At 38.5% G+C, this 19,614-nt stretch overlaps 1 protein-coding gene and 1 non-coding gene across 2 annotated transcripts in view; one reads left to right on the top strand and one right to left on the bottom strand.

The window, feature by feature from the left end:
* LOC134653610 (uncharacterized) overlaps positions 1-19,614 on the bottom strand; it is a 76,972-nt gene that overhangs the window by 1,831 nt on the left and 55,527 nt on the right. The window contains exons 2-3 of the mRNA XM_063509009.1: positions 10,070-10,267; positions 7,587-7,812 (exon numbers count right to left, since the gene is read on the bottom strand). Coding sequence (XP_063365079.1) covers positions 7,587-7,812; positions 10,070-10,240 — 397 coding nt within the window. The 5' untranslated portion in view covers positions 10,241-10,267. The remainder of the gene's footprint in view (positions 1-7,586; positions 7,813-10,069; positions 10,268-19,614) is intronic.
* Trnag-ccc (transfer RNA glycine (anticodon CCC)) lies at positions 407-477 on the top strand. Its single transcript has one exon. It is a non-coding gene; the product is annotated as a tRNA-Gly (tRNA).

Genomic DNA, 19,614 nt, shown 5'->3' with positions numbered 1-19,614 from the left:
CAGTAGAAAAGTCTATCTTCAAGCTCAAGTAAAAAGTAAGATTCCGTGATTCCATGTTTTTTTTATGGGTTAACTTGCGCGCCATCTATACGCAAGCTAATTATTTTGCTAGCCGAATGGAACGCTCGCTAGGGTAGCGATAACTTGCTGCGCAACTTCAACCGGTTGCTGCTGTCAATCACTTATCGCAGTACTAGCTACGTCAACAGATGGCGTCACATGTTTGTGTCCATATCATTGTAACTTTGTAAGTATAGTGTATTTTTTTCAATATTTTTCACTTTTTATACATACAATGATCCTAAAAACAGTATTAAAGTAGTTCAGTTATTATATATTATTAAAATTTGGCCAGTTTTTGATATAATAGATCAAAGTGAAGCTAATTTTCGTCCTTGACAAACAAGCACTGCTGGTGTAGTGGTATCATGCAAGATTCCCATTCTTGCGACCCGGGTTCGATTCCCGGGCAGTGCACTCTTTTTGTTTGCTATTTGATTTTGTGTTTTGTTACAATACAATACAATTTCGTTTTCTAATCTATCTATCTAATCTAATACCTTTAAACGAGCAATTCTTGTTTATATACCTATATATATATATATATTTCGGGGATCTCGGAAACGGCTCTAACGATTTCGATGAAATTTGCTATATGGGGGTTTTTGGGGGCGAAAAATCGATCTAGCTAGGTCTTATCTCTGGGAAAACGCGCATTTTCGAGTTTTTTTATGTTTTCCGAGCGAAGCTCGGTCACCCAGATATTGAAAATGTAATATGACGAAGCATAGACAAATAGTGCTCACTCCATACATCAGTTAGACTATTAATTTCAGTGTCTTCATCTAGCATCGAGTAGCGGAACTATAAGTACTGCTACTTGACAATAGATGTTGCTACATGGTGCTCCGACCGGAAAGTCTTATCTCAACAGCATAATATATGCTAATAGTATTTTTGGTACTAAAACTGATGTATGGAGTGAGCAATCTATGTATTTTTTTCTCTATGGCCGAAGTGACTGGACTGTTGTTTTCTTGTAGAATTTGTAGATAAATTACCAGAGCATTGAATTGGATCATTCAATAACTGAAACCGCGAGTAATCGTGCGATAGTTTTTCGTAACTTAACGCGGTATATTGCGCCACTTACGTTATGTGTTATGTTATGTAGGTACCCGCCGTTAAGTTACTACCTATTACCTATTTCGGATTCTAGCTGTTTTAACTAGTTTTTTGTTAATATTGAGATAATTAATGGTAAAACAATTGTTAATTTTATAATTTTTTTCTACTCGAACTCTAAAAACCCAACCGCAGACGCGCGGAATTTTCATTCGGTTTCCGTACGGAATGACCGAATGACTGGTGGGAACGGGACGTCGCTCTTCACGTGCATAGCGCTGTCTCGCTTGCACATGTCATTCCGTGCGTCTGTGGTTGCGGCCAGCCTAAAGGCCTAAATTCTAAGCAATAAGGATGTTCAAAAAGGTTCGTTTTTGTTTTCTAAATTACTTACTTTGTCAATACGGAATATTACGCGAAACTCTGCGTAGGGGGCGCCACTCCCACAATAAGTCACAATCTAAGGGTCTACCGCAAACGAGAGAGTCGAAATTTCTGCATACTCGAGCGATAAAGAGGCAGATTCTGGCAGATAGCTGAGTTTCGATTTCGCGTTTCCCGGTAGGCCCTTTGTAAACAAACCGCCTTGATGTATCAATATCATATTTGACTGTCTGTGAAAACTTGTCAAAAAACAGTTTAAGGGACAGTATGTATAAGTTACTCTATGGTAAACTTAAGTCGCTAGTGCTGCACTATGGCGGCAAAACATTGCAGTAATACAGGGAGTATTACTGCAATGTTTTGCCGCCATAGTGCAGAACTATTTAAGATATGGCACGTAGAGTAGTAACGATAGGTCTTCAGGAGTCGAGGTCTCATGAGGACTCAGCTAGCTAGCATTCTACTAGTTACTAAAAGAAAGGAGAAAATCTCACTTCCTGGCCAAGGCAAGACGTAAAACTTTTAGACAAACCACGGGCGGTAATTCGTAAAGCCCCAGATCGCATATTTATCGCACCTGCGACGAATTCACCTCCCTAGGTGGCCTAGGTATGTCAGTGGCGTGCACAGGGGTCAATTTCACCAAACGAGCATTTTTGTCTAATTCCCATGGAATTTTGAAATACCAACATTACACAAAAAAAATATGCTGATAATTTGATAAAAAATATAATAAACATTAATTTTCTTATGGGGTAAAAATATTCATAAAACTATAAAAGTTATTTCAATTTAAAATTTTGGTCAGGGCACGGGAATTAGTGTGTCCATGGGAATTAGATTTTACTAGCACGGAAATTAGAACATGGCACAGGAATTGTTTTCTTAGCTTATTTTGGTAGTTAAAACTATTATTTATGTATATTTTAATCTACAATAATATACTTCAACCATACTGAAGCGGCATCGAACATATTTATCTACTTTAATTTTAGTTTCGGACGACAAATCTACGAAAGTATGATACACTAAAAACTACGTATTTGACTAATAGTTTCCTTGATTTTAATGGCAACTAATCTCTCTTTCTTAGTAAAATATATATATTTCAAAACAATACTTTGAGTAGTTGCGTAAACATGTCCGCCTTACATACAAAACTATTCATTAAAAAAGCGGCCAAGTGCGAGTCGGACTCGCCCATGAAGGGTTCCGTATTTAGGCGATTTAAGACGTATAAAAAAAAACTACTTACTAGATCTCGTTCAAACCAATTTTCGGTGGAAGTTTACATGGTAATGTACATCATATATTTTTTTTAGTTTTATCATTCTCTTATTTTAGAAGTTACAGGGGGGGGGACACACATTTTACCACTTTGGAAGTGTCTCTCGCGCAAACTATTCAGTTTAGAAAAAAATGATATTAGAAACCTCAATATCATTTTTGAAGACCTATCCATAGATACCCCACACGTATGGGTTTGATGAAAAAAAAAATTTTGAGTTTCAGTTCGAAGTATGGGGAACCCCAAAAATTTATTGTTTTTTTTCTATTTTTGTGTGAAAATCTTAATGCGGTTCACAGAATACATCTACTTACCAAGTTTCAACAGTATAGTTCTTATAGTTTCGGAGAAAAGTGGCTGTGACATACGGACGGACAGACGGACAGACGGACAGACGGACAGACAGACAGACATGACGAATCTATAAGGGTTCCGTTTTTTGCCATTTGGCTACGGAACCCTAAAAAGTGTCAATATGTATCTGCATGTAGATAGGTACAAGGTGTATGATCTGCTTTATGGCCGTATAGGAAATGATACTAAGAAATAAATAGGGGCACAGAGAGAAGAAGTTATTGTGTAAGTTAATCTGAAGAAATCGAATATGCTGCCTTCATAAATTCATAACACAAACAATTGTTTAACCACATATGAGGTAAGGTGGGGTAAGACTATCACAGACAGACAGACATGACGAATCCATAAGGGTTCCGTTTTTTGCCATTTGGCTACGGAACCCTAATAAGGTATCTAATAGTATTACGGTTTTAATACCCCCCTGGCATTGTCTAAAATAACCGACTTGGTTTCACATTACATCTCAAAACTTTTTTTGTAGTAGAAGAACTGCGTTGCGAGACTTGCATCTTTTTACATGTAATGTTTTTGATAGGATCCCATCTCTTTTTGTAGGCTGTCCTTCTTTTCAGGTAATCATACCCATACCATACTGATACTATGTATACACATATCATAACTATATACATCTTTATTCATACTCACATCGTACATCGTAGTATACCTTTACTTTCCCTACTAATTGTAAGAACTAAAAGGTAAATTTGTTATCGCATATATTTCTATAGGATTACAAACTTATTTATGCAGTTATTAGATCTTTAGAACGTGACTAATATTGCAGTATTATTAGATTTTTATTGGCTTAAAAAGCTTAAACCTAATTACGTTTCAAATTTGGAACTTGTGGGTATGCTAGAAGTACCTTAGAATAATGATGATCGTGAGTGATTGTGTCAGTGACAAAACTAAGGGATTTTAAAGTGCATTAATTCTTAGATTACATGTTCAAATTAAATGTTATTTTGACCGTGCCACTTTGTTTTGCTCGACTTGGCGGCGGCACTGCCGTGTCCCCAGATCCTTTGTCCTTCCCCGGGCCTCAAACTATCTCCATGCCAAATATCATCAACATGATATTGGTTCAGCGGTTTAAGCGTGACGAGATAACAGACAGACAGACAGAGATACTTTCGCATTTATAATATAGTAAAAATAGGATATATTTAATTTTTCTTGTATTAGAAAAGCTAATTTATAACAACTAATCTATTAAACGAGCAATTCTTGTATATATTTCGGGGATCTCGGAAACGGCTCTAACGATTTCGATGAAATTTTATCATATATGAGGGTTTTCTGGGGTGAAAAATCTATCTAGGTAGGTGTTATCTCTGGAAAAACGCGCATTTTTGACTTGGAGGATATAATCAAACGGAGACGCCATGTCTGTAATTTTCTGTACAAAACAGTCTGCCGATTTTTGCGGGGGAGGGGAACGTCAAATGTATGCGTAACGTAAAAATAGCCATGTCAGATAAATGTCAGTCCATACATTGTGTATGACCGTTGGCCGCCTATTTTCGACAGAGGGGAAAGCCTGTTAATGGCTACTCCGTTTAGTTGTATCCTCCAAGATTTTTGAGTTTTTAGGTAGGTAGGTACCTATATGTTTTCCAAGCAAAGCTCGGTCTCCCAGATATTTAAACTTTATACGGCATACGCTGTCAGCTGTCAAATTTACAAAAACAAAACATTGCAAATGTGATTCATTTTGTTTCATGTAACCTTAGGTACAGGTATTATAATATGTAATAATTCCAGAAATTATTAAATAAATTTTATGTTTATATAATATTTTAATGTTATAATATGATCAATGAATAAGGTAAGGTGGGGCAAGACTAACAGTACAAGGATTCCATACAAGTGATAGTCTTACCCCGGTGTCGTCTTACCCCACCTTACCTTACGTATTAAAATTGCCCGGGTTATTCGGGTCGATCCTGTATGTAAGTACTATAGTACTTATACTAAAAAACTATTCACAGATTTTTGTGCATTCTTTAAGATTTCCTTAAATGTAAAATAGAAAGATATACGTCGTATTATTATTACATATAACATATATTCAATGCCAATATATATAAGTAATAATAATATGACGTAAACATTGCCAATTAACTTACAGTGCCCCCAATAAAAGATTTGTTGACAATATATGTAATACTTTCTAATTCCCGTGCCACTTAATCAGCTGTTTTAGGTAAATTTGTTATGGGAATTAGGGCACGGAAATTAGAATTCGTAATAAAAAAATTCGCCAAAAATTTAAATCGTGTTTGACCAAACTGTTATGTTATCGCTTACATAAAGATACATAAAGGGCTCCTAAATATGACAATTGCTATTGAAAAGCTATGTGGAAAATAAAATTTATAAGGGGCATCGAAATTAGAAAAAAATTGTCGCCCACCCGGATTCCGAAATACTTACGCGATTTGCTCGAACACGCCGCGGCTTGACTTACATCCGCTTGCTTTGAGAGACAGCCGAATACTGCCAGTACAGGTGAGGCGGGATACGAGGCGGTTCAAATACAAACGTCGGCTGTCAGAGCCCTTTGAGTTTTGCCGACGAAATTTTACTCGCGCGCTCGGACAAAATTTAAACATCGATCACGAGTTATTTACCACAATGAAGTTAATAGTATATGTGCTCAGTGATAGTAAATATCATCTAGTTTAAGTATTTGACACTAAATTAGTGATACTAATGTAGAATTTTTCGTAGGATTTTTCATTATGCTCAAAAGTAGATTCCGGACAGGGCACGGGAGTAGTAATTTGAGCCTTTAGGTATTTTTATGTGTACTCTAAAAACCAACTAATCAGTGAATTCATATGGAACTCGGTGTGAAAGTGTGACTTCTTTATGTAAAAAAAAATTGGTAAGTATTGTCTGATGCTAACCCGCGATTTTCATCACGGACAGAAAAAAAATCGTGTTCAGAAATTGACCCACAGAGATTTGAGACTGGGTAGGCAAAAAAAACCGGCCAAGTGCGAGTCGGACTCGCGCACGAAGCGTCCCGTACCATTACGCAAAAACGGCAAAAAAAATCACGTTTGTTGTATGTGAACACCACTTAAATATTTATTATATTCTGTTTTTAGTATTTGTTGTTATAGCGGCAACATAAATACATCATCTGTGAAAATTTCAACTGCCTAGCTATCACGGTTCATAAGATAGAGCCTGGTGACAGACAGACGGACGAACGGACAGCGGAGTCTTAGTAATAGGGTCCCGTTTTTACCCTTTGGGTACGGAACCCTTTCTAACAGTCTTACTAGCTTACCAACAAAAATCCGTCATGGTTTCACATCCTTGTCAAGTCGGTTAATAATGACGTACGTAATTATGTAATTAACCACGGCAAATATACGAAAAGTGATTGATTTTACTTAACCACTTGTTTGTGTTAACTGCAATTCCGATGTTCACCGGCCCTTTTCAATCACTTTTTTTTGCTAAAAGAAAGCTTTGAATATGCATAATTATTAATATTCGGTACACACACACACACACACACACACCGTACAACGTTCACAATTCAAAATATCCATATTTTCACTAATCACAATTATTCTAATTGCCGGTAACTGAAAAATGTAAATAAATAAACTTACTTAAATAAACTAAACGAATAAAAAAGTAGTCTCGTCTTTGTACTAAGTTACCATAACAAATGCTACTTTTTAAAATAGTCACGTAATCATGCATCGCATCGGAAGTATTCGGAAGTATTCGGAAACCTTCGGCCGTCATCGTTAAGGATTCGAACGATAGGCGCTGCCTATCAGCGTCTAAATGTGTGCGTTACTTGTATCATTGTGTGCTCGTATTTATAGGAAAGCCCACTAAACTGTTACCGCGTAACTACGACTCACGGACATGCACACATAGAAAGGTTTAGACCGAAATGTTTTCTGTCTTTGCCGTGCAAGGCGGCAGGCGCACAGCGGCGCTAGTGCCGCGTGGCCCGCGTGGTGTAAACTTCGTCGCGTAGAATTATAGATGACGACAACGGACACCGGTAGATGGAGCGCTAATTAAATTTTAGAATGTTTTATTGATTACAGATACGATCAAGTATAAATTAAATTAAGTAGTTTAAAAGGATAGATATCGGAATTATAGTAGGGTAGGCAGTGCCTTTTTGCCTTTATGAAGTGCACGCCACTGAGGTATGTATATACCATGTTCTCCGGCCGGTAAATGCTGCGCTGTAGCTCTCGCCGCTTCCTCTAACAAGTCCTCCCTGGCGACATCCAGCTCTACAGTCGCTAAGCGCGGTGGCGGCTGGTCCTCGGGAGTTGAGGCCACGTGGGCCTGCAACCAGGATTCTGCGAGCCTGGCCCCGAGGCCGCCTTGCCGGCAGCCTGCGATCACGCGCCAGCCGCGGCCGCTGAGGTAAATAAATTCTTACCATGTTCTCCGGCTGGTAAATGCTGCGCTGTAGCTCTCGCGGCTTCCTCCAACAAGTCTTCCCTGGCGACATCTAGCTCTACAGTGGCTAAGCGCGGTGGCGGCTGGTCCTCGGAAGTTGAGGCCACGTGGGCCTGCAACCAGGATCCTGCCAGCCTGGCCCCGAGGCCGCCTTGCCGGCAGCCTGCGATCACGCGCCAGCCGCGGCCGCTGAGGTAAGTTGCGATCTGTAATATTGACAATAAGTTTCATTAATACATAACTTTGGGAACAAATCAAATTATTTTATTAAATATTTTGATTTCTGTGTTCTTAAGTAGTCACACTTCTTCGTGGCGGGGTGGCCTAGGGGTTCAAGGCGTTAACCGGATTGCTAAAGACGCCGGTTCGAATCCGGCCTTCACCACTGGAGGGCTTCGTCACTTTTTCTTGATTATATGACATATATTTCAGTTTATAATTCCATATAATACTTATATTGAGTAGGTACACTCAATAGCTGGGTACACCTACTGATCGCGATCCTATTTATTAGTCCCATTCAAATATGAATCATGAAACACCAACATGATTTTCCAATCATTACAATTTTAAAGTGCACTGAATCAACAAAACTAAAGGGTATAACATGAAAAATTTATGAAGCTGGCTAAAAATAGGGAATCGGGAAGAGTAGGTTAGTTTAATATGGTTTAATGTATGAGTGGAATGCTCAATTAGATCCGTAGGTAAGGTAGGTAGGTAATTCTATTATAAGTAATAAATACACCTTAATACTAGAATGTTACCTACACATATATAGCATGACTTATCTAACGAATACATGTACTGTATCTAGTCGTACACCTAGTGCTAAAAAGTAACTTGAGTTAGCATGTTGCATTCATTGCCAATTGCCATGTGGTGCTCTCCCAAATGTCTAAGCATGCATAAAACAAATACAAAGTAGAAGAAATTGTAAACCTAAAAGCGACTTAGGACTTATTTAGACGGCGCGCGAACTCGCATGCGATTTAGTTACATTGCGGACTGTTGGGTACGTCCAATTCAACCGACCGATCAAAACCCGCAATGTAATGAAACTCGCATGCGAGTTCTCGCATCGTCTAAATGAGCCCTAAAGTCGCTAGTCGCTACACACCGGTTAACAATATCTTCTAACATACCTAATATTTTACTAAAACACTTTCTAGGTACTATAGGTACTACATAGGTACCTACTACAGCACTTGAACAGGCGTTTACTCTAGCCTTGTAAATGTTACGAGCCTAATTTCAGCGCCTTTGTAGCACCTCGACATCGTTAACATGCCCGAAGAAAAAGAGAAAATGTAGACTGTCAATCTTTATACATATTTTGTACTTGAACCCCGTTTAAGTTATATTGAAAATAGATAGCGTAGCGCTGTTAACTAACCAAATTCATACGAATATTATAAAAACAAAAAACAGACGAAGAACCTATAGAACTCTTAAGCTCTGAGGTTGCGATTGAGGTGATTTTATTTTTGTTGTAAATCCACCTCCTGGCGTGGCGGGAGGCGGGAAAAATTACACAGACCGATTCCCACGTGGGCCAAAGCCGCGGGGCATTTATAGTATAGGTTTGGCGAATTAAGGGTAAGTTGCAACAAACCGTTAAAGCGTTCGCTAAATTTTATTGTATGGGAAGTTTCATAGGTCTCTGCTGCGTGACGTTGATCAGTCTGTTAAGTGTGATTAGTGCAACTGGCCCTTAATTCCTTTATTAGCTCGAGGAAACGCCGCCGTCGTCAATATTAAATGATCAGGTTAACGAAACTTAATACGGACGTCTTTCTTATTTACTGGTCTCTGATAATGTCGTAACAACGGTCGCCTTACAATTTCCTGCTCATTTCCTTAATTGAAATCCTTGCATAGCTACACGTATGGTTCGAGCGGCCACTTACCTACGCTAAGTTGCATAATTAACGCCTAATAGTTGGATAGTACTCATTACTACTGATTTAGTAAAAGGTAATTAAATTTATATGTCAGTCAGCAGCTAGTGGGAAAATGACGAAGTTTTTTAACCTAATAACCAAGAAGCTTATAAAAAGACTGGTCTGTAATGTTTGAAAGAAGATTCTTCATAGTAATCATGAATAGTGCAATAAACAATTCTGATTGTGATTCTGAATTTGCACGTTTTCAAGTAACTTAGTGACCGCTTATTTGCCAACTTAGCAATCTTCTAGTCGCCTCAGGACATGTTAAAGCCAGCCAAAGCCGATCACAGCACCACCAGCTGCAGCCGCTCAGACAAGTTAGCGTGTCACGGGACTCACCTGCAAGCCCAGCGCGGTGTCCACGCTCGTGACGAGCACAGTCTTAGCGCTGTCCGCGGGCAGCACCTCGCCCACGCGGACCTTGCGCAGCAGGTACAACAGCAGGGCGCCCACGATCGAGCACAGCGCCGCCAACTGCAGCCGCACAGACAAGTCAGCGTGTCACGGGACTCACCTGCAAGCCCAGCGCGGTGTCCACGCTCGTGACGAGCACAGTCTTGGCGCTGTCCGCGGGCAGCACCTCGCCCACGCGGACCTTCCGCAGCAGGTACAACAGCAGGGCGCCCACGATCGAGCACAGCGCCGCCAACTGCAGACCCAACGATAACCATGTTAGCGTGTCCATCGCTCACAGGGACATTATTCGTGTTACCTGTAACAAATTAAATGAATTGTTAATTAAAGAACCAAAGTCTCTCTCCGTAGCTGAAGGCGAAAACAAAACTATGTCGTCAGCGAAGCGGAGATTTGTTAATCGCCGTCCACCGACGTCGATACCCTTGTCCTGCCATCCAGCAATCTAATGAACGCATTTATAGTTCAAATTGTGATTGTGTAAGTACACAATCACAAGTGTTTGTGGAAGTTAATGGACAATATCGGACTATTGTTGCATCTATAAATATACGTTTCATAGCCTGTTCTTCGGCGCAAGAATATGATCGTAGTAGTTGTCGGAAAACAAACAAAGCGGACGAACCTCCAGTTTTTACGAGAGTATAATTATCACATAGGTACGCTCGTTTAGTTGTACGGGTGTGGGAACCTCCTACACAAAATCTACGCGTTAATGATTAACAACTTGTTATTAAAAAGTATACGGGCTGCGTGATGTTAAGTGGACATCTACCACCAACAAATTCAGGCAACTTTAGAGGTCTTCTTCTTAAGTGAATTTAATTTTAATTTAATTTATTTATTTCTTGGTCGTATCGTATCCTCATGAAAGAAGGTGACGACTGTTGACACTCTTCCTCAGTGCTCTCTAAGCCACTAGTTTGGTAGCATTGCTGCAGGTACAGAGAATGTAATGGTGTTATTTTCGCTGCTATTCAGTATATCTCAACTTTTTTACTCTGTACGAGGGCTGTTGGTAAGTACCCGTTTTCCAAATGTATTAATATCACGGGCCGAAAATATGTATACAATCGTTTTAAGCCATTTTTCAGAGGTGGGAAAATTTAAAAAAAAACAGCATTCTTTTGTTTTTTTCTCATTTGACAGCGATTCAGTGAAAGCGTGAACTTAAAATTGTGAAAATGGAGAAAGAGCAGTATCGGTCTGTAATTAGATTCTTGTTTTTGGAAGGAAAAACATGTGATGAAATAAAAGTAAGAATGCAAGCGGTTTACCATGAATGTGCTCCTTCTATGACAACCGTCAGATACTGGTTTAACGAGTTTAAGCGGGGGAGAACAACCGTCTTTGATGAGGATCGCCCAGGCCGCCCAATTGAGGTGACTACAGACGATATGGTTAAGAAAATTGAAAATATCGTTTTAGTCGACCGCCGAATTGAACTTCGAGAAATCGTTGATGCTGTAAATGTTCCAATCGAGCGGGTACAAAACATATTAGAAGAAAAATTGGGTATGAAGACAGTATCGGCGAGGTGGGTGCCGCGTTTACTCACGGAGGAGCAAAAACGGAACCGACTGACTACTTCGGAGCAGTGTTTGGCCGTGTTCAAACGTAACCCGAAGGAGTTTCTGCGTCGTTTCGTGACCGTAGACGAAACGTGGGTCACCACTACCTCCCGGAAATGAAAGGGCAGTCGAAGCAGTGGATTTTACCGGGTGAACCTGCGCGAAAGATAGCAAAAATCGTTCCATCGGCTGGAAAGGTCATGGCGACCGTTTTTTGGGATTCGCAGGGTATTATACATATTGAGTTCTTAGAAAAGGGGAAAACGATAACAGGGCAGTACTATGCCAATTTATTGGATGAATTTGACGCTGGGTTGAAGGACAAACGACCCCATTTAAAAAATAAAAAAGTACTGTCTCATCACGACAACGCACCAGCTCATTCGTCTAGAGTTGTGATGGCTAAATTAACACAATTACGCTACGCCCTATTGCCTTACCCCCCGTATTCTCCAGATTTGACCCCATGCGATTTATTTTTGTTTCCCAACCTGAAAAAATGGCTCGGTGGTAAGCGATTTGGATCAAATGACGAAGTCATTGCCGCCACAGAGGCCTATTTTAATGACTTTCCGAAATCATACTTTTTGGATGGTTTATTGAAGCTTGAATATAGGTGGAACAAGTGTAGGAGACTATGAAGAAAAATAAATGCATATAAACAAAAACAACTGATTATTTTTTTCATAAACGGGTACTTATCAAACAGCCCTCGTATTTGCACCTTATCTTTCGTGGATTGTCTTTTCGCGCCTTCCTTGGCGTCGATGCGCTCAGTTTATAAACCGGCGATCTAAAATTCTAAACGATCGAACGGTCTGTTTACATAAGAAATGGCACGGATGCAGTTTAGTAAACAATGATTACAATGGAGCTGAAATCCGTTGTTGTTGCATTGTTTCAGACGGCGTTCTCAAAACCTGACGGTGTCTTGTCTCATGTTATGGTCTAGCTATGTGGATATAGTTAGAGAACTATTATGGATTGGTATTTATAAGTCAACAGTTTAGCCGGTGAAGTTTTAACTACCAGCTATACAAATAGGTAGCTTAGTTAAATTGCGAACGGACAGTAAAAAATATATACTTTTTTGTTTGTTATTTAATCATAGGACTAGGTAGGTACATATATTATACCAAATGAAAGCTTATTTTATATATACCTAATCTAACTGTAATAGGTTGCCTTATTAAAAAGTTGGTCCAGTCCACGGTCCATGGTTGCCTAGATTAACCGATTTAATAATCTAGGGAAGGGAGGCGCATAGTGACATCTTCTGTAAAAATATTCTATTTTAACGGCGCTGGAGTCCTAAAGTTATATTGAAAATACTATACATTTTTATATTACAGGAAAATGCGATGCGTATTGCGTATTCACCAACTGCAGATGTCATAGTGTAAGTACGAGTATCATTAAAGGCCGTTTACACACACGGTTTTTGCATCCATCGCTCATAGGTAATGTCTACGGTCGTTTCTCAAAAAGTTGGCACCGCCACCTGTCAATAGGTTTATGTTAGAACTTTTTTTTCATTATGTATAATTTTTATATATAAAATTTTAACACATATTTAGAGAGACTTTTTACACAGAGGCCTAATACTTTGAAAAAGATTTAATAAATATTGATTACAAAAAAAAAATATTGTAACTACGTTTATCCGCTAACCTGTCGTGTCCCAACGCGAGGTACTGATGTTCCGAGCTATGAAAACCACATAAATTATTGACTTAATTTAACGTCATTGCCGTATTTTATTAACATATATCCTTAACTTTTAAATTATTACTATTGCATAACAATATTATGCTTATATTTTAAGTAATTCGGCTTCAAAGTTTGTCCAAGGCAATTCTTGACATTCACCTGTCGCGTCACGTTCACGACGATTGTATAACCTCCACCGCACCTTTCCCGTCTCACTCCGCACGAGCCGAAGCCGTCAGTCATCAGCTATCACCTGGTAGGACGAAGACGTGGTTATTGTGCTCGGCAAATAAAACACAAACGACAAAGTATCGGAAATTGGAGTTTGTAATGGGTAAGTACTCTTTATCCTGGCGTGGATATCTTGCTAATTGGGTAACCTATCGCATTAATATTAAGATATGTAACGTAATCAATAGTTTAGTTTTATATGCCTAAGTATGGAGTTCATCAAGCTAATACACTTTGTGTATTCGCGATATAACTGCCATTTTCCCCATCACCTGCATATCGTCCACCTGGCTAAAACTGCCAGGTGGATGAGATTTTGCGGCAGGTTAATGTCACTGATACCACAACTAATACTCGTAACTATATAATTGTATAGCGGTTATATCGCTTTTGTGTGTTAATTTAGGAATAAAAACTATCCTGTCTGTTAAAGCTGCATATTATTCAAATTTGTTTACTTTTGTCTTACATCTCGTTAACCTGTCCAAAAAAGTCAGGTGAATGATGCAATAGCAGGTGAATGAAGCGTCATTCACTTGCCATATGACAGGTGAACGATAACTATTTTAAATCCACGTTACATATACTCAAACAGTGATTAAGTAGATTTGTGACGTCCCATGGGAAAAGGTATGAGGGTTTTTAGTTTTAGACATATTCAAATATTTTGTAAAAAGGTGAAAACATGCTCAATTCTTTTATTGTGTGATGAGATGACGGGCGAGAGAGAGAGGTCAGTTCTGATTAGGGATTGCAGAACCGGTACTGTTTAAAAGAACCGGGATTTTCGGTACCGGGCAAAAATGGAACCGGGATTTCCCGGTATTTTCGGTACTTTCGGGACTGCCTTCAAAAATCAGTTTTCACATCAATTTTCAGTAATAAAAAGCGTAAAACGACCACGAATCTTTCTTAAAACAATAAAAAAGTAGCACAGTGAATGTACACAATTCTTTTGTACCATAATATGTGTCTTTAAGTCACACAATCATTAATATAATTTGTTTTTTTTTTCCTAAACTAAAGTGTCATTCAATAGAACTTGCCAACTATGTAAACAAAAGTTAATAGTGAATTGACATTCAGTGTCAATTTTAGAATGGCGGTTTGTTTACATAGTTAGCAAGTTCTATTTAATGACAGTTTACATGATATTTTTACTATCTTTGTTGATTTGATTGGCAAAAACTGAATTGTGGCTCGTGGCTGAAGACGTTTTGTGAAAAAGGATAAACAAAATGATAATTTTCGCATGCGTTCAAAATGGGCTGTGGACCTTCGAACATATAATAACTATCAATACGACAAATTAAGAAATTATTCAGCCAGAATTATTAATTCATTTAATTTTTTTTTAATATCATTATCATAGTGTGAATTTCTTATACCGTGTTTGAATTTGAATTAAAAGTAGTATTTTATTAATTACAAAATTGTCTCTATTTTTGCTTCTAGTTAGTATACTAATATGAAATAACTAATTGTTCGTATAAAATGATTTATCGTACAAACATTTATGCCCTTAAAGTATCAAATTACGCAATTTTATATTGTCGGCATTGTCAAACCCATTGACTTTTTTTAAATTTATTTTAATGTAGTGATCAGCCGTAAAAGTATTACCATCGGCCTTAGATTGACAAAATATATTTATTTTCTTTATAAACATGATATTTCATGCTAAGTAACAGAAAACAGTCAAATATTGTACCGGAAATTTTTGTCCCGAAAATCCCGGGAGTACCGGGATTTTAATTTTGAAATCCCGGTTCTTTGCTTGGCTCTAAATCCCGGGAATTCCCGGTACTTTCGGTACCGGTATTTCCCGGGAGCAAACCCTAGTTCTGATAATGGGATCCATGAAGAATCGAGGGAACTCCTCAAATCTTAAAGGCATACATATAGTGATTTTTGTGTTTTTATTTACAAATCAAGCATATACATTCAAAAAAGTGACATTTGATGAAGTGGAACTGCTGATAAAGATCAGAACGGAACTCTTCAACGACGCATAGTTCACGTTTGGCGATTTGTCCTCTTCGTCATGTTTGTTAAGCAAGTTAAGTTTGTAAGCCACATTTTTTTCAAGCTTGAGTTCTGATGATGGGATCTATGAGGAATCGAGGGAACTCCTCAAATCTTAAAGGCATGCGTATAGAGACTTTTGGATTTTCATCCGAAAATCAAGCATTTTCATTAAAAACTGTCGCATTTGATGAAGTGGAACTGCTGATGATGATCAGAACAGAACTCTTCAACTACGCATAGTACACGTTTGGCGATTTCGATTTCGACTTGGACTGGGACTGGGGCTGGGACCCGGACCCAGACCTGGGCCCGGACTCGGTCCCGGACTTGGACTCGGACCCAGACCTACTGCTCTCCCAGGACGTGTTGGATGACCAAAACAGCGTATGCCTATGATGCATCAAGTCTATTTCACTTGTACTACGAGGGTTCAGCATCAGCTCTATCTTGGGTTCTCCTCTCCCAAGTGCTCATCAAGACGTGTCGGATGACCAAAACAGCGTGTGCCTATGTTGCACCAAACCTAAGTTCCACTAGGTACTGCGAGGGTTCAGCATCAGCTCTATCTTGGGTACTGCTCTCCCAAGTGCTCATCAAGACGTGTCGAATGACCAAAACAGCGTGTGTCTATGTTGCATCAAACCTGAGTTCCAGTAGGTACTGCGAGGGTTCAGCATCAGCTCTATCTTGGATACTGCTCTCCCAAGTGCTCATCAAGACGTGTCGAATGACCAAAACAGCGTGTGTCTATGTTGCACCAAACCTGAGTTCCACTAGGCACTGCGAGGGTTCATCATCAGCTCTATCTTGGGTACTGCTCTTCCAAGTGCTCATTAAGACGTGTTGGATGACCAAAACAGCGTGTGTCTATGTTGCACCAAACCTGAGTTCCACTAGCTACTGCGAGGGTTCAGCATCAGCTCTATCTTGGGTACTGCTCTTCCAAGTGCTCATCAAGACGTGTTGGATGACCAAAACAGCGTGTGCCTAAGTTGCACCAAACCTGAATTCCACTAGGTACTGCGATGGTCCAGCATCAGTGCTATCTTGGGTACTGCTCTCCCAAGTGCTCATCAAGACGAGTTGGATGACCAAAACAACATCGTAGTGGACAATAAGGTCTCTTTTTGTAGAAAATGACACATTTTTCAATTATTTTTAGAAGGCATTGAAAATTATGTGATGGACAGGTGAATGACACTCATTTCAGGTGAATGATGACAAGAAGCCAGGTTAACGGCAACGGACACAGTTTAAATCAGTGTAACGGACACAGGTTAATGGAGCCTCTCGATAACCTGTCAATATTTTCAGTGGAATTTGTACTTATTTGTCTATTAACCTGCTTCTACTATCGATAACCTGGGGACAAAATATCTTTCACCTGTCCTTGATGTCATTCACCTGAATTTTCAAACGCCTATATCTTCTAAACTAATTGAAGGAATTGCTTCCCTTCCACATTTTCTAATAGTTTAAGTTGCCTTTTAACGATTTCAATTAAAAAAAATGCAAAAATGCATAATTTTTGAAAAACATAAATTTTAACCTGGCGGTGCCAACTTTTTGAGAAACGACCCTACTGTGTCATTGTTTATTCAACTCCTAATGGCACGATTAAGGCTAACAAAGCCCGTGGCTACGTTCACTGCATTTGCATTTGAATATGGCTTTGATTCCACGCAAGATAGGTGTTAGGTATGTGTTCCTTGTAATAAACTTCATATGTGTAATCTGAACGCAATCCAAGTCCCTATAGCGTAATCTTACAAACATAGTTAGGTACATAAGTATAAAACAAGAAAAACTGATTAATTACATACGAGCGTGGCAACTAAACAACCTAAAACTACAAACTACCTAGATAATATATTTGTAAACGTGTTTGTAAGTAGGTATGTATATCGAGCACTATGCTTATCATCGTTATCCAGCAAACCCGCAAAGCAGTAGCAAAAAATAATAATCCATATAGAGTCCATTATTAACTATAATATATTGTCATCGTACGCCTCTTTTTACCGGAATTAGAGCGTTCGCGAACGCGACAATTAACACAAATAATCCTCGTTTGATAACATATAAAGTCAATTAGGTACCATTTGTAATTAATAGGTAATTATGAAGCCACCAGGTGGCTTCAAATTGGACCGAGTGATGATAAATCCACGAGAAATTGAGAACACCCGCGTCTAGTCGTTTTGATGATTGGATAGAAATCAGTGTAACGATGCCTGACTTTTCATGTTGTGTAAAAAATACATTGGCAGAGCAATATTTTCAATGTTCTACCTAATTTACCACTGAAGTAGTGCGCGGCGATTTCTCTATACCGCGATGTGGAAGTCATTAGACGATGAAAGTCCTTCTCTACTCGATTGTCTTTTTAATGGACCGACGTGATCGTTAGTTGAGATAAATCGAATAACATTATACCGTATAATGCATTTCCCGCGATGGCTGATATATAAATAATTTTGTACATGCATGTAACATGCAATGAAGGCGTTGGACTACGAAGATAGTTGTGTAAAGTTTCGTCGAATTTGTTTTTCCTATATTAAGCATCATTATATTTATTTTGAGCACATCGACAATAAAAGAGCAAAATAAATAAACAAGAAAAAAAGGGTATTTCACTTTTTTACGGTCACTCAGATATTTTATGTTAATTTGTTTTTCTTTAGCATTAGCACGCTCTGCAGCTATGATTATGGTCATGGCTTGATGAATTTTGGGCGCCTATTAACCGATTATTACAATTTCTTTCCGGGTTATAGAATTTTTATTGCAATTGACAGGTAGTTAATAGTTACCTTAGTAAGTAATAAGTATTACTTTTCTTGACAAATGATACATAATATGTATACCTATCTCGTTTGTTTTAGACTTTAGAAATTAATCAGTTTTTTCTCTGTACCTAGCGAATTTTAATTTCAATGCTAAAACCATTTTAAAGTCCAACTTATCTACCGTGAAATACGCCTTGTAAACTCTAGTAAGTGCTTAAACACGCGAAGTGTGAGTAAATCGCGCCATTCGTTTTGTTACTGCGACTCGAGCCAAACTTAACAGATACACAATTAATCGACTATATATATATATACCTTATCTCGTTGCATTAAGGTTTACGAATGGGCATTTAAATGTGTCGAGGATGGAACAAGTGAACAACAGCTGTTTATTTGCTCATATCTGGTCGGAGACATACCAACTCGTAAATAACGACGACTAACGTTCCATGCGAGTTGCATTGCATGTTCAAACTTCGGACTCTTCGGAGTCGTATTTAGAAACGCTTTGATATAATCTAATATAATTTATGTATAATGTTATACGTAGTGTAGGGTTCTTCAATAAATGAGTGATAAAGTTCCAAGCTTCAACTGTAACAGCTTCCTAATCAGGCGGATGGTTCCTTTCGCCATATTCGCGATGCATAAGAATATATATGTCACCGTAAAATTGTAAACACTCGTCATATTATAATCTCGCTAGTTACATTATAAACTAAACATAGGTATTGAGATTTATTAAAATCTTGTTTCCAACTTAACATTTGTGTGACCGTGATGCACTGAGATGATGCTAAAAATAAAATCACATGGGTACATATTACATAATTTAAAAGTTTGAATATGCCTCTTTATTGTTTCTAAATTCGCCCCTTGAACTATGTAAATTGCTGTAAGTAATAAAATTGTTTTACTACTTCTAACATTTTCGGCTTGTAGGTATGTACCTACTCAACTTAATCTTGCACGCGATTTCGCATACATTGAAACTTAAATTTCGAAATTATGTAGCTTAAACAGTGTTGTAAATGTTGTAATAAAGACAGTCAATTTTGCCACAGTTGCTTAACGGGCCCGTAACCATTACGATCACAAGATAATTATCACTTATGTGGACTATTATCATTACGTTGTATGACGACGCGGCACGTCCACAAAAACGTGGGAGAATCGTATTGTTGTCGAGATATCAAGATCAGGGTTAAAGGAACGTGATGACAGTGATTACCGATGTGTGACAGTCGATAATGTAATGAGATAAGTGAGTCTTATCAGTTTTGTTCTCGTTGATTTGATAACGATTTAGTTTT

Source organism: Cydia amplana, chromosome 13, assembly GCF_948474715.1.
Source record: "Cydia amplana chromosome 13, ilCydAmpl1.1, whole genome shotgun sequence".
Taxonomy (NCBI): Eukaryota; Metazoa; Arthropoda; class Insecta; order Lepidoptera; family Tortricidae; genus Cydia; species Cydia amplana.
This window is presented reverse-complemented; position numbering and strand designations above follow the sequence as displayed.